The sequence below is a fragment of the Talpa europaea genome (assembly GCF_964194135.1).
Source record: "Talpa europaea genome assembly, chromosome: 13".
In the NCBI taxonomy this organism is placed as follows: domain Eukaryota; kingdom Metazoa; phylum Chordata; class Mammalia; order Eulipotyphla; family Talpidae; genus Talpa; species Talpa europaea.
The window spans coordinates 87,129,660-87,145,413 of NC_140080.1; the positions used below are offsets into that span (position 1 = coordinate 87,129,660).

General features: G+C 35.8%; 1 protein-coding gene across 1 annotated transcript in view; it reads left to right on the top strand.

Annotated features, from left to right (window-relative positions):
- The window catches only part of WDR7 (WD repeat domain 7), a gene marked incomplete at its 3' end in the record, with an annotated part of 253,430 nt that overhangs the window by 183,911 nt on the left and 53,765 nt on the right, over positions 1 to 15,754 (top strand). The window contains exon 22 of the mRNA XM_084252706.1: positions 10,604 to 10,703. Within this exon, the coding sequence (XP_084108832.1) occupies positions 10,604 to 10,703 (100 nt within the window). The remainder of the gene's footprint in view (positions 1 to 10,603; positions 10,704 to 15,754) is intronic.

Genomic DNA, 15,754 nt, shown 5'->3' on the forward strand with positions numbered 1-15,754 from the left:
TCACTTTCTATCTTTTTATTCTGTTATATTCTATAAACTTCCCTGAGTCCTTTATGTACTATCTGTGCACATATAAATGTGTGTATGGGCATATATGTTTTGTGAAATACACACACATTTTAATTTTTACTTTGAAAGCCACAGAAACATAAAAAATCATTATAAGTGGAATTCCAACTATAATTATTTTCTAAAAATAAAGTCTTCTTTGTATTAACTGATATATCCTAGATCTTCTTGGAGTAGTTTATTTATCTGTAGATATTTTTCTATAGTATATTTAGTAAATGATTTAAAAGTGACATAATTAAACTGCTATATAAAATTTGTAGTCACAGATATAAATATGTCCTCATAATTCACAATTTATTTCCAAGGATATTAAATATATTCTATGTAATATATCATCTATATTATATTATATAACTAATAATATAATACATCCATTAATAATACAAGGAAATTGCATAGATTTCAATGTCCTTGTAAGAATATAGCATACATATCCTTCAAAACAGTTAAACAAAGTAGTTCTGTCAGATTTTTTTATCTCTCTAACATATAAAGCTAGATTATTACATAGGAGTTAAACTGCATTCTTCTTTAGAACATAGATATATTAGCAACAAGATGGTTACAACAATGAATTGATTTTTTTATGAATAAGCAAAGTAAGAAGTACAGGAAGGTAACATTTCAGAAATGAATTCCTCTACATTCTCTCCCATCTCATTAGACTTGGCTTTGCTGTTGTTAGTCTCCTAGTTGACCTTCAAATAGACATCACCCAGCACTCAGGATTATTATTACGAGGCAGAGGTACAGAGGGTTCTGAGTAATTTACATTTAATTGCCTGGATTATAAATAATACAGCAATCTTAGTTAAAACTTGCCCAGACACTAAGAAAGTAGAGCTGACTCCTTTTAAGGTTTGGGAGGAGAAATATCACTGAAGTTTCCATTGTTAAAATTGTTCCCCTGTTACTGAACTTGACTATCCTTGTCAAGTCCCTCAATCAGCAGGTCAGTCAGCACTGCATGCCATGTTGTCTCTTTCCTTTTCTGGTCACCGTGTAAGTACTGACTCTTAACTGATGTGATAGCGTAAGTTCCAGAAGTGTAGAAATGCACATCATGGCTGAATGGAGGGAAAAATAATATAGAGCATACACATGTGATATTCACATGTTCTAAACTGACAACTTTCAGGATTTGCTATTCATTTGGCAAAAACATTCTTTACCAATCTCAGGGTAGAAGGAAATTAAGCTCTTCTTATAAAAGTACTCTCAGAGCTCCAGTTAGAAAGGAAGATAAAGTAGCTCTGGAAATATAAAGTGATTATAATATCATTGTTAAATTGAAGGCTATTTTATTATGTTCTTGAGGACTGGTAGTGGCATATACCATGACTAATAAAGGATGAGGGAATTTTTTTAAATGAAATTGTAAGTTGATGGGAAATGAGATAGAAGAGATTTCAGGAATTTTTCATAGCAAAAATTAGATATGCGTCTAAATATGATTTTCAGTCATTTGCAACTGCTCAATTATGTACATTATAAGTAGCTTGAGGACAGGAAGTATTTCATCCATGTCCTTTATACTGTCCTAAAGCAAATACTTGAAGCTTTCCTGGCCAAAAGCCTCATGCCCCAGAATTCCCAGACAGGTCCTTATTTTGTACATTTTTATTCTTTTAAAGTTAAGCCAATTTATAGGATGTATAACTAGGGGTGATTGATTTTGTGTCTTTTAAAAATCTGTTAAAAAAATGCATTCACAGATTCAAAAGAAACCCTTTGTTGGACTCTGTCCCAATTTTTCATGTAGGAAATGTGAACGCTGACGACCGGCCCTCAGTCAGGGTGGGTGGATAATGATACCAACCCCACCGCTTCTTGGGTTTTGTCCTTAATTTGATCATAATAAATGGCACCAGTTCTGTCACTTAAACAGTGACCTCCCTGCATTATTTTTTTTTTGTAGAATACAAATTGTAGAATTTGAAAAGGGCCTCAGGTTAAGAATTGCCTACTCTTGTGTTTTACAAGCGTAAGAGCATTTTCGCGCTGGCAGTCAGAAGAAAGTCAAGGCCATCTTTGCTGGCCACAGTACATACCAAGTACGTGGCAGGGGGCTCAGATGCCATCTCTTCTCCTGCCCAGATGGCTGCTGGGTTCCAGGCACCCCTCCTCACTGCACCCTGCCTTCCAGCCCCTCGCACTGCCTCTTGGATGTTGCTTTTCAGAGAACCCTTTTCTCACTTTCATCCTTAACTTCTCTATGGCATCTCTTCCTCAGTTCAAAAGCATGCTGTATTCTAAAACCCTTCTCACCTCTGCCTCTCCTCTGTCCACTGTCCAGGCGTTGGCCTTTCCTCCAGGCAAAAGGACTCTGAACTCTATCCATTTTGTCACCCCTTTTGCCTTCTTGATCTCCTGTGGTCTGATCTTTGCCCCCACTATTTTGCTATTATCTCCCTGTCCTGGTTACAGACAGTGTTTTTGATTGCCAAATGTTTTTCTCTTGTGTGGTGGTTCTGACTTTTCCTGGGCTTGTGACCCCTTAAACATGGAAGATGCCAAAGAGTTTTTGGTTAATGAGATTGTGTCTATAGATTTTTAATATATTGGAAATTAAAACAGACATTTTATACATATCTATTAGTTTATTTAAAATAAACTCAGTTCACATTGATATAAAAACATATTTTTATAGAAATTGACAACAAAACAAAAAATATTAAGAAAAGTAGCATCCAATATTGTTTAGTATGTTTTTGGCAGGTGGATTTTCATATCTGCACGTCTTTAATCTGTAGCCATATGTTGTTTTAGGTGAATTATATGGTGAAAATCTAGCTATATACATATATCTGTCTATATGCATATTGCACATAGACATGTATGTACATACATGTACACCCACATATACAGCATACAGTAGAAGTACCTTATTTGTACTTCCTGCTTTGTCACACTAAATAATAAACTGACACGAACTCACAGGGTCAGCATTTAAATAGAATTAATTGATACTGTTTCATTGAGGGTATTTCTGGGTAGAGATATTTGTTCTCTTTTCATCACTGCTTGTGCACAGCAGTAGAGCATGTAAGGACTGTGAGTGCAGTAGGTGCCGCTGGCTTGATTCAAACTAAAGCACAAGTGGTTTCACCCATCATTGTCTTACGCCACCAGTGCAACACAATGAAAAGATTCAGTTACATCTCAGTGTTTCTGCAAAACAAGTTCTGATCTCACAGTCTCAGAAATGTGAGGCCCAAGGAGTCCACCGACCACACTTTGGGAACCACTGGTTCACAGCAATCCTTTTGCCCGGAAATGTGAAATTTATTTCTTCTTTCTTAGACCTTTCTGGCTTTCTGATCTCCTGCATACCAAAGTTATAGCCTTTCCTGGGACCCAGCTGGCAGTTGTTTATAGAAGGAAAAAGTAGAATAGGTGATGTTTTAGATGAACTTTGAAAGATGAGTAGATGCAGACTAGTGCTTCTGACTCCAACATCTGTGCTATACCATGTGCAAATCTGGTTCTCATTGAATGAAACACAGTATTAAATGTGACTCTGAATCTCTGACTAATGAATCATTGATCATTTTACAAAAATTATAGTGTGTATTCTTTTATGTCATATCTTTCACTGCCAAGAATGAAGTAGTTCTCAAGCATTCTATGCATAGAAGTGAGCAATGCCTTTAATGATTCAACTACTTGGGCTTCTTAGTCAAAATTAAAATGACATTGTAGTGGTAAAGAAGAAGCTGACGTTATAGAGCACAGTATATAAATTTCTCTAATTATTAATTAAAAAATAGACTTTATATGAAAACACTTTCATCTCTTTTGTCCTCCAAATGTAACTATTTCTTACTAACAGTTGTTCACACTAAAGATACCAGAACAGTGCCATACCTTGCAGTCATTAAAAAGATTAGAACAGGGGCCTCCCTGGTGGTGCAAAGGGTTAAGACACAGCCTGTGTGGCAGTCCCCAGCACGAGTTTGATCCCCAGCCAGCTCTGGAGTGGCCCTCATGGTGGCAGCAGACCTCTCCTGACTCTCCCACTGCTCCCCTCAGCAGTGTATTTCAGTCAGTCTGCCTGTTCTGCTCCCCACTCTGCCTCTGGTGAATCCTCTCACCAGCCACACCTCTGGCCTGTATACATAAATAAATAAATTTATGTATATTGTATACATAAATAAATAAATCTTTTAAAAAAAAGATTAGAACAATTTATTTCTACTGACCTGGAAAGATATCAGCAAGAAACTTCAAGAGAAATTAGAAAAGTTTCAGAAGAGTATGTAAAATAAAATAATTTAGAAAGAAGAAAACTACATGTTAGAATTGATGGTCATGCATGTGTACCTATGAAGACAAAAACATCTAGGAGGACACAAACCCCAAGGTGACTCTCATGGTTACCTGGAGTGGTAGAGGGTGTTAGTGGTAAAAAGTAACTTTTACTTCTTAATTATTTATTTTCCTATATTCATTGTTTTTCTTTCTTTTTTTTATAATGAATATGTGTTCATTTAAAATTGGGTATGTATTAGAATAATTCAGATAAAAGAAATAATAAAAAGTAATCACTGAGGGCCTCCCCTGGTGGCGCAGCAGTTGAGCATTGGGCTGCAAAGCTGCCCGCAGCCTCTGCAGCGCAGGTTTGATCCCTGGCCGCCGGCGAGGGCCCCACATGGCGTGCAGACCTCTCCTGTCTCACCCGCTGCTCCCCTCAGACTGTACTTCGTCAGTCTGCCTGTTCTGTTCCCCGCTCTGGCTCTGGTGAATTCTCTCACCCTCCCGTGCATCTGGCCTGCTTCCCAGTTCTTGTATAAAATAAAAATAAATAACTCTTTAAAAAAAAAAAAAAAGGAAACACTGAGATAACATTAAAGCTATAACATGGGTAAGATACAAGAAATTCAAGGTGAAATAAGAATTTAAACTTTTGAACTGAATGGAAAATATATCTAGACAGAAGAGCTCAAAGTCTGTATTTTCAGAGATAGTTTACCTTTTCTTAAGCTGTGTTATTATGTAGACAGACTGATTGATTCTGCTTTTCAAGTAAAAAGCTGAATCAGCTCTCCCACCCTAAATGGGCACTTAAAATCCAGTAAGGAAATGAGCATTGTCTACTTTAGAGCAGTACATGAGCTCATTTTTCAAAAAAACTCCTCCAAACTTGTGGTTTTTCTTATCCCATATGGTGATACCAATAATTTGATGGAAAACAGTTTCTATCTGAACTTCCAGTAAAATTCTTAAATTACTTACTATTTTATTGTATACTTTTAAAAATAAATACTGTTAGGCAGCTCTTTCTGCCCACTTGTGTCTGTGCAAATGACCTTTTCTCTTCCTTTCTAATAAACCCGTTCTTTGAATATAAAATAAATAAAATTTGATGTTACACCTGTACACATGAATAGAAATCCCTCTAAAATAATTTTAGTCCATTTCCCTACTCTCAAAAATGCCACCAACAGATGACTGTTTCAATATTAAAGTTCTTCATATAAATGCAAAATCTAACTCTAGAGCGTCCGAGAGTGTTAACAGTAAGAATATTTCATTTTCAGACTGTTTGAAACAAGAACAGTTAGCCAAAATCCATATTACTTGTATTAAGAACTAAAATAATTTGCCATTGGTATCAGGTTATGTTCACAAATCTTAAATATACCAGAAATAAGCAATTAAAATCTTTGGGGACATTCATTTCCCTTCCTTATTCATGTTATTAGCAGTACTTATTTGCTTGAATATGCATAACAAGTACCTGATAAATAGTACTCAGTACATGTTAGCTGCAAGTAGGAGTGGTTGTAGCTATTATAAATAGTTATCAATTGTATTCCTATCTCATACATTCTCAGATTTTTATATAGTTTCATATAAAGCTGGAGATTAATTTGCCTTAATTGGAGAGTGTTTCTTGTTGCATTTTAATGCTCAATGGTATGATTTGCAGTTGTAACTTAACATCCTGAAATCAGATTAGCCAAGTGCTAGTTAAGAAAGTAATTTATAGGGTTTTTCTTTCTCCCAAGTCATTTTTCTACTGGATTTTATGTTTTCTTATATTTCCCCAAATTGACTTTTAAGGTTTTTGCACAAATTCTCTTACTTGAGGGCCCATGTTTATATTTTCAGGGAATTCTTTGTTTAATTTTATTTTTTTTAATGAAATGTCTTTCTCATATATCCTTGTTAACTTTTTGACCGGATAGGATACGTCCCCATCAGTCTGGTCACTGTGGTTCTCCCACCACAATGCACCTGGAGCCTCCACCATAGTTCCTTGTGCTCTTCCCCATCCTGTTTCCACCCCTTCTTCTCTCCCTCCTGCTCCCTTTCTGGGATTGGAGGCCATTTTTAATAAAGATAAAAACGATTATCAATTAAAGGGAAACTAAATAAAGAGCACCAAAGTTAAAGACTTGGGTGCTGGGTACTTGGCAAATTCCCAAGCAAAGTGATGAACTCCAGGATCCTGAACCAGAGTTGACTCAATTCTGTTTCACTCATAACCCTCTTTGTGGGGTTGCTCCTGAATGGCTGCAGTCACAAATAGGCCTTTGGAGAAATAAAAGAAGCTGCTTGAGTATTTCATAATGATCGATAAGTGATATTAATTATATTTTATGTGATTCTACCATGTTCATTGAAATTTATGTGTGGTGAGATAAATATCTGACACATTCTTAGAATACCTTTATTTCCAGGATAAAATTTATACCCATAATATGGACTTTATTGTCTATGTCATGATTTAGACAATTTGTATTTGCCTTCTAGAGTTTCAGCCCAAGTAACTTTTCTACTTCTTTAAGATTTAATTCAGTAGGCTCCATTATACACTCTCAGTCTCCTGCTAATGTAACCAGACTCTAGGGGCTTTTACAGAGAACTTATAAATCTGCAACTCTTTGTGTCAATTAAAAATACACTTGTAGAAGAATCATGGGGTAACTCTCATTTCTTGATTTCTACCTAACATTTTGGGACAATTGTTGTTTTCTTTTTTGTTCACAATTATTATTTTAGGCTCTATATAATATCTATTGACCTTAAAAAGCTATACATTTAGTATCATTTATATAGATTAGTCACTGGAGGATAAGCATCATGTTTTGAAGTTACTACATTACACTTTACTGCTCTGTTCTCCTGGCTTGGACCATATTTACGAATTTATATGTTCAACAAAAGATAAAGTCTCTGCTGGAGGGAACTAAGAAATACATGTATTGTTTACTATATCAGAGATAAGTACAATAAAGAAAAAATAGGATATTAGACTAAAGAGTAATGGAGGAAGAACTGCTGTATTTAAAGAGGATTGCCCATAAGGGAAGGGTCTCTTTTATCAAGATAATTAGGGAACAGAGATCTAAATGAAGTGAGTCCATGGAGATAGTGGCACATGAGATTTTTAATCAGAGGGAGCAGCAAGTGTCAGAGCCCCAAAGTGTGACGCTCTTGGCATATTCAAGAAAGACAAGGAGATCCATGTAACTAGAGCGGAGTGGACAAAGGGGAGGAGAGCTGGGCCCGAGAGGGCTAGAACCCGATCACATGGGCTTTTGAAGGATGGTCATGAGCATGAGAGAGGTGATTTGATTTAGGCTGAAAAGGATCGCTCTGGCTACACCTGGGCAATACTGGAAGCACGGAGATCTGAGACTTAAAACTGTTTGGATGATTACACCCCAGTCACAGCAATTCTGCAGCATTATCCATTCTGCTTTGTTCCTCTTTCACACACGTGAGCAGTGATGACTCTCCGGTTGGTGTAGAATAGAGGGGAATCATTGATCTAAGTTGAGTATAAAGAAAGAATTCTTGCCAGGTTGTGGTCCAACAAATGCTGCCTGACTGACATGTTAGTACAGTGAACTGCATTTCCAGAAGGCTCAGCACATGGGAAACCTTGCTCTGAGACCCTAGCCCCCTAAATTTTGGAGGCATTAAAGACTCTTCTTCAATCCATCAAAAAACCTTTGGGGTTGGGGGAAAGTAGTATGTATCTCTCCATCCTTAATCTTGACAGCCCTTCAATGGAAAATTGGTCCCAGGAGAAGAGTAGTCTGGTGGTGTGGTAGGCTCTGGAACCCTCAGCAGAGATTGGTTCACCCCACCAGTGCCCACAGTGAATTCTTGTAAAGTGATGTATGTACCATAGATTCCTTTTTTTTTGGAGAGAGCCACTGTTAAAGGAATAGAGTTTAGCAAGAAATCCAAAGCTAAAATCAGGCCATAAGAACTTCACTGCCCAGAATTCTTTAAGAAATTGTTTTGAAGTATTAGTTTAGTAGTAAATTGCAAAGAATGAAAAATGCAGACCTGTAATAGATAGTCCTTTCAGACAGACTAAAGATTTGATACCAAGAATAGATTTGATCTTTTTTGCCTCCCATAAATAATAGTGTTTGTAGATGATAAAATGAGGTTGATATCCAGAGCATAAAAAATGGTCACTGTAACAGAAACTTTTTTAGATTCTAGTTTAAGTAAAATTTGGTCAGCATAAATGTATTTTACAAATGGTTTGTTTTGAAGATCATTCCTATTTTACATAAGTGTTTTAGCCATATTGCTGTTACATCTAAGTGAAGTCAAATAGATTTTAAAAAATGAAACCTCTGGAAATTTTATTTTCTTGTGAACTGTTAACCTACAGAGAATAAGTATTTGTTGAAACATTTGTTTTCATTAATTACATATTGCATGTTATGTTCCATATTAATCTAATAAAATACAGATTGTTTGTGCTGTGGGTTTAGAGGTAGATGGAAATGTCCATGCAGGTGTAACTATGTAGTAATCCCAACACTCAGAGGACTGTAATTATTGAGTAACAAAATAGTAAACATTTTATATTCTTCTCATTCATTTTTGTGTCAAGTGTAAAATCATTAGATTTTTGAATCTCATTCCCATCTACTGCAGTGAGAGAGAATAATGTGATGCTTTAGACAGGAAAAGCTTTGAGAAACTAACTTGTTACTAACCATCTAACCATATAGTAGTGGAGAAGCTTCATATGTGTCATGACACTCAGCATTCTTCTTTCCTTGAAACCAGTAACATTCCACACCCAAGCACAGCAAAACCCAGCACAACACCTGAAAGCAGCATCTTCCCTGTGACTGAAAATGAAGCATGACTCTTCCATTAAAGAGGAAGATGTTAGTCACTGGGTGAGGCTTAAGGCAGGACAAAAGCCAAGTATTGTTGAATCCATTACTTGGTAATAAGTAATGAACCAAAAGTTTAAAAACCTAATGGTTTGTTTTCAAGATCTATGAAATATGTATGAATGTTCTAATGTCTACTAATGCCAAAATGACTTTGTCAAAATGTCCCTGGTTTCAAAATGCTCATATTTAAACATCTTATCTCCCTTTTAGGGTCGCTTCTACCTGAATTTCAAAAATGTAGTTCCATGCACTAGTAATTTTTAAATTTATAACAATCTCAAAACAGATTAGACAAATATTATTTCTCTTCTGTCATCTGTTTGATCTCTCCCTGCCCTTTTTTAAGCATTGATAGCAGAAGAGTCAGCTTGGTGGTAAGGAACCAAAGGCAGGGACTGTATGTTAGAACCAATCCAATAATACTCCTAAATATTTAGGGTGGGTCATTTGTTCATCTGGGCAACTCACACTGAGACAGAAGGACCAGACAGGAGGAAAGTAGATCTGAAACTCTGGGATTATAAAATCATACCTTATTTATACTTCCAGTAGTCTTGTACCTTACCAAGTTCTAGCCATATGGGCACGAATCATGACAAAGCATAAATCAGGAATTCAAATACTTAATCCAGTCATGAGAACTAATCTAGAAAAAAAGAAAAATAAATACAAGCTAATCAATCTCATACAACCTTCAAACCATCCTCCCTAAGTCCTACTTTCATGCAATGCCAAATATGCTTATTTATACTACCTACTCACAGCCATCATTTAGATAAGCTGATCAATGTGGAAAATCTAGGGGATTTTCCAGATAACTTTTTTCCTGGTGAATAACTTCTAATTTCATTCTAAATTGCTGTTATGACCTTAAGCATACCATTTATGTAGCTTTTTTTATGATTGCTCTGCGGAAAAGTATATTTCACTCCTAAATACTATAATAAACCATGAGAACATAATTAATTGACTGTGTAAGCCTTTTCATCTTTTCCATTTCTGTTCAGATAGAAGTATTTGCATAATAGTCACTGTAGCAAAACTGAGTTTTCAAATTGAATTTATTTTCTATTTGAACCTTATTTCTTGCTTCCAAATCTCAAACATTTGTAATTATGAGGCTGTTTTTCTATTGAAAATAATTAACAGGCCTTAGTGGTATTTTGCATTTTCTTTCAGTTGATTGTAACCGTTACTAAAATAAAACGTTTTTTAAATGGTCAATATTTTAATTATAGATACACTTATTTAAAAATATCTATCAGAGCTGGCTGTAATCTTTGAAATGTGTTGCTATCCACTTTTACTGGGCAGGTCATCTCACCTGTTCTTTGTTTTTGTTTTTGCTGTTAAAATGTTCAATTCAGGTTCTACATGGTCAGCTATTATGAGCGGAATCACAGAATAGCAGTCGGAGCTCGCCATGGTTCAGTGGCCCTGTACGACATCCGGACTGGAAAATGTCAGGTAAATAAATCATTGTGACTTCCTCTCCATGAAGTGTGGAAGTTATTGAAAGCAGTGAGAGACTAGCACTTCACCAGTTGACGTGCTGAGCTGCTGGAACATTATGGATAATGCTAAAGGGATCAATAGTTTAATGAAGGACTCAAGGAATATAGAGCCCTACTGTCTTTATTCACTCAGAACAGAGGGCTGCCATGGCGGGTGCAGATGAGAGATCTGAGGAAGAGGGTTCTGCTCCCCAACCACGTTGTGATAAATCTTTGCTTCTTTCAAGCAAAGTTCTCTGATTTTACTTCTGCCTGTGTTTTCGGAATTATGATTCATGGCCAAACAAAAATGAATTTCCTAAGTAAAATTAAATATTTAGCAATTATAAGATAGTGTTGTAATCAAAGTTCAAGAACTCAGTCATATTTAGTGTGGCTCTATATGAAGGAAACTGTGCTTTATTTGAAACAAATACTTTTTTTTTAACTTTCTATTATTTTTTAATTTTTTTTATTTTTTTTAAATAATAAATTTTATTTTTATATTCCCCATACAATTGCAGCCCCCCCATTCTGACCCCAATCCCTCCCCTCCCGCCCCCGCCCCCCTAAAAGTGTCTCTGGTTCATAGTTTTTTGTTGATTTTGATTTTCACTTTCTTATAGTTATTCATTTTCCTGGTCCCTTATTTAAGTTTTCTAGATTCCTGCTATGAGTGAGACCATCCGGTATTTTTCTTTTTCTTTTTGGCTTATTTCGCTGAGCATGATCCCTTCCAGCGCCATCCATGTTGCTGCAAATTGCATGTGTTTATCTTTTTTGAATACTGAGTAAAATTCCATGGTATATATGTACCACATCTTCTTGATCCAGTCATCTATTTTTGGGCATTTGGGTTGTTTCCAAAGCTTAGCTATTGTAAACAGTGCTGCTATAAACATAGGGGTGCAGGTGTTCTTTGGAATTGATGTTTCTGTGTCCTTTGGGTAAATACCTAGGAGTGGAATTGCTGGATCATATGGAAGCTCTATGTTTAGTAGGTCCAGAAATCTCCACACAGCTCTCCACAGTGGTTGGACCAGTTTGCACTCCCACCAACAGTGCAGAAGAGTTCCTTTTTCTCCACACCCTCGCCAACATTTGTTGTTGCTAGTTTTTTTAATATGTGCAATTCTCACTGGTGTAAGATGGTATCTCATGGTAGTTTTGATTTGCATTTCCCTGATGACAAGTGATGTTGAACATTTTTCCATATGGCTGTTGGCCATTTGCATTTCATCTTCAGAGAAGTTTCTTTTTAGCTCTTCTGCCCATTTTTTGACTGGATTATTTTCTTTGTTGTTGTTGAGTCTCATCAGCTATTTGCAGATTTTTGTGATCAGTCCTTTATCATTAGTGTTGGGTGCAAAAATGTTCTCCCAGTTGGTGGGGTTTCTCTTTGTTTTTGTTATTGTCTCTTTTGCTGTGCAGAAGCTCTTTAATTTGATGTAGTCCCAGCTGTTTATCTTTGCCTTCACTATCACTGCTTTGGGTGATGTGTCTGTAAAGATGTCTTTGATATGCAAATCACGTAGTGTTTCGCCTATATTTCCTTCTATGTATTTTATGGTTTCAGGTCTTATGTCTAGTTCTTTAATCCATTTTGAGTTGATTTTTGTGTATGGTGTGAGGTAGTGGTCAAGCTTCATTCTGTTGCATGTAGCGACCCAGTTTTCCCAGCACCATTTATTGAACAAACTTTCTTTGCTCCAATGCATAGTCTTTGCTCCTTTGTCAAAGATTAGTTGACCATAAATCTGTGGGTTTATTTCTGGATTTTCTATTCGATTCCATTGGTTTGTATGTCTGTTCTTGTTCCAATACCATGCAGTTTTGATGATCATGGCTTTGTAGTATAGTTTGAAGTCTGGGAGTGTGATGCCTCCATTCCCTTCTTTTTTTTTCAGGAGAGCTTTGGCTATTCGGGGTTTTGGTGATTCCATATGAATTTCATCAATAATTGTTCTATTTCTTTGAAGAATGACATTGAAATTTTGATTGGAATAGCATTGAATCTGTATATTGCTTTTGGAAGGATGGCCATTTTAATAATGTTTATTCTTCCAATCCATGAGCAGGGGATGTCTCTCCATTTCTTTGTGTCTTCTATTTCTTTTAACAGTGTTTTATAGTTTTCTTTGTATAGGTCCTTTACCTCTTTTGTTAGATTTATTCCCAAATATTTGATTTTTTTTATTTCAATAAAAAAAGGGATGGTTTTTTTGATTTCTTCTTCTTCAGATTTATTGTTTGTGTATAGGAAGGCTACTGACTTTTGCGTGTTGATTTTGTATCCTGCCACTTTACTGAACTGATTGATGAGTTGAATTAGTTTTTCTGTGGAGTTTTTGGGGTTCTCTATGTATATTATCATATCATCTGCAAATAGTGATAGTTTGACTTCTTCTTTTCCTATTTGGATTCCTTGGATGTCTTTCTCTTGTCTTATTGCTCTGGCTAGGACTTCCAGTATTATATTGAAAAGCAGTGGTGAGAGTGGACATCCTTGTCTTGTGAAACAATATACTTCTTAACTTTTTATAGGTCCTGTATGTTTTTATAACACTTTACTGCTTAATGAAAAATTCTTGATTTTGATCTTGTTCATTTGATGCTCAGTCTGCCAGTTGGGTAGACAGGGCAAGTCTAGCTCTGCTTTAGATAGGAGTGAATGAGAAGCTCCAAGACTTTAAATCTCTTATCCCAGAGTCATCCTAGTTAATGGCAAAACCAGGATGAGGCTCCACTGTGATCATGGTGAATTTATAGTGCTCATGGATAATAGTTCCAAGTCGTAACTTCTTATGTTTCACTGTAGCTTTTACTAAAGCTGATCTGTTCAGCCATATTAGGAATTACATTCAGCTCTATTAGGTTGATATATTCAACTCTATTAGGAATTTCCAGAAGGAATATGAAGGAATTCATAAGGATATGGGTGAAATTTTAAAAGTTATCTCTTAAATTTAATAAATTATGAATTAATTCCTCCAAAAGTTCTCTTGACCATTTTCCTTGGGTCTGAGAAATAGGTCCAAGAATAACAATGGTAGTTGGAAGTAAAAATATCAGGTTAGACAAGTTTAGGGAATACCATTTGCATGCCAAACACATTTCTTTATGCAGAACTTGTCAGGGCCTCTGATGTGTAAGCATGTTTTTTAAGACTTGAAATCTGCACTGGTGGCTAAGTTTCTCTGCTGCCAACTCTGACTTTGTGCCATGAAGCCACCTGAACACTCACTTAAAAATGAAGTTGCATTGCATGTTGTTTAAAATATTCTCTCCTAAGAGAGACTGTCTTCAAATAGCATTTCAGAATCTCTTTCGGTTAAAAAAATTTTTCTTTTTAATTGGGTTGTAATTCCATTAGCGTCTTTAAAAGTAAAATGTGAAAACCCTGGAGAGGACTCTTATTGGACAGGACACAATTGCCAGAAGCAGAGAAAAGTCAGGGAAGTGACCCAAGTTGTAAAGGAAGGACAGCAGGAAGAATTAATGAGAATGTGCCAACTTTCCTGAAGAAGTACACATTTCTTTTCAGTTTTCTTCCTACTGTCTCAGCGAAGATCTTTGTAACATGCAAAAAAAAAAAAAAAAAAGAATACTGTGAACACTTTATCCTTTTTAATTAAATTTCTTGAGATACATTTATCAATCAAAGGCAGTCTTTCTTTATAGGAATCTATCATGTCATTCCTCTTCCGTTTTATTTTCTGTACATCCTTTCAGTACACTTCAACATCTCAGGTACCCATGGTTTGTTTTTTTAATTTCATAATCATGGGCATGTTTTTTAAATTCTGTGAGTTGAGGTTTTCTCATGATGAAATGGTGATAGAGTGTCTGTTATTGTGAGAAGCAATTAAGATCATTTATGTAATATTCTTAGCACAGTACCTATCAAGTTGTTAGTATTCAGTAAATGTCAGTTATTATTACATTAAAATAACTTGGAAACATATGACATTGCAATTTAATTACATTCATTGTAGAGAATTTGAAAGATAAATCTTGAGACTTCAACATGTTTGCAGACTCTCAGGGGTTCATACTCATCAGTTTGGAGCACTTGGGTGGAAAAGTTCAGCAGGATTGCCTTAGGCCATAGGCAGATTTCCTTTCTAAAGGCAGCTCTTGCCTGTGGTGTCAGCCTAAATCTCTCCTGACTATGGAAATCAGAAACTTTGATGCAGTTCAATAGTTAAAATCCTGCTGTGCTGCTGTTTTGGCTTGACGACTCCTAGCAATTTAGGAATATACCTGACTCGAATTTTGCTTAATTAAAAAGAAAAAGTTACTCCCTATGAAGTGTTTAAATTTTGTGGTAGACAGTGTTCTTGATAAGCAGGCTAATTAAGTTCCAGGAGTCCTTAGTGCTACAGGCATGTGTTTGGTTAAATCAGCAATGAAAATCCTCCCTCTAGCAATATTTGCCTTCTGCTCCCCAGACTTGATATTCTATTTCAATCTTTTTGAACACAGTGTTTGTAATAAATAACTGCTGGCTCTGTGCAAGTTTTGCTTAGGGTCACGTTACCTAATCTTCCTTATGAAGTTTATACTGTGTCACTTGGCAGTATCTGATCCACTTTGGTAAAGCTAGGCACTTATTTTCTGATTTTTGTCACAGTGCTGTAAAAAGGCAGTGATGCATGGGAGAAAGAAAGTGTGGCCGAGGTTTATTTAAATCTTATTTCACTACACGAACTTTGCTATGGAAAATGTTAAGAACTTTGCTATGGAGCCTGTGTATGAACCTCCTGTGTTTTCCAGTACTTGGAACTAGATGGACATTAAAGTGTAAGTGGACCAAAAAAATGCCCAAATTTTAAAAGTAAAAATATAATAAGTGGTATGACATAATAATTAAAAATAAAGTATAGCAGACCTTAACTATATCACATATATATGTGTAATCTGGGTATAATTTTATTTTGGTATATCAGAATCACCTAATCAAATTGCTGTTTATCTGCAACCGGTTATAATTTTTACTTAATGATGTATCATCTCTCCCTGTGA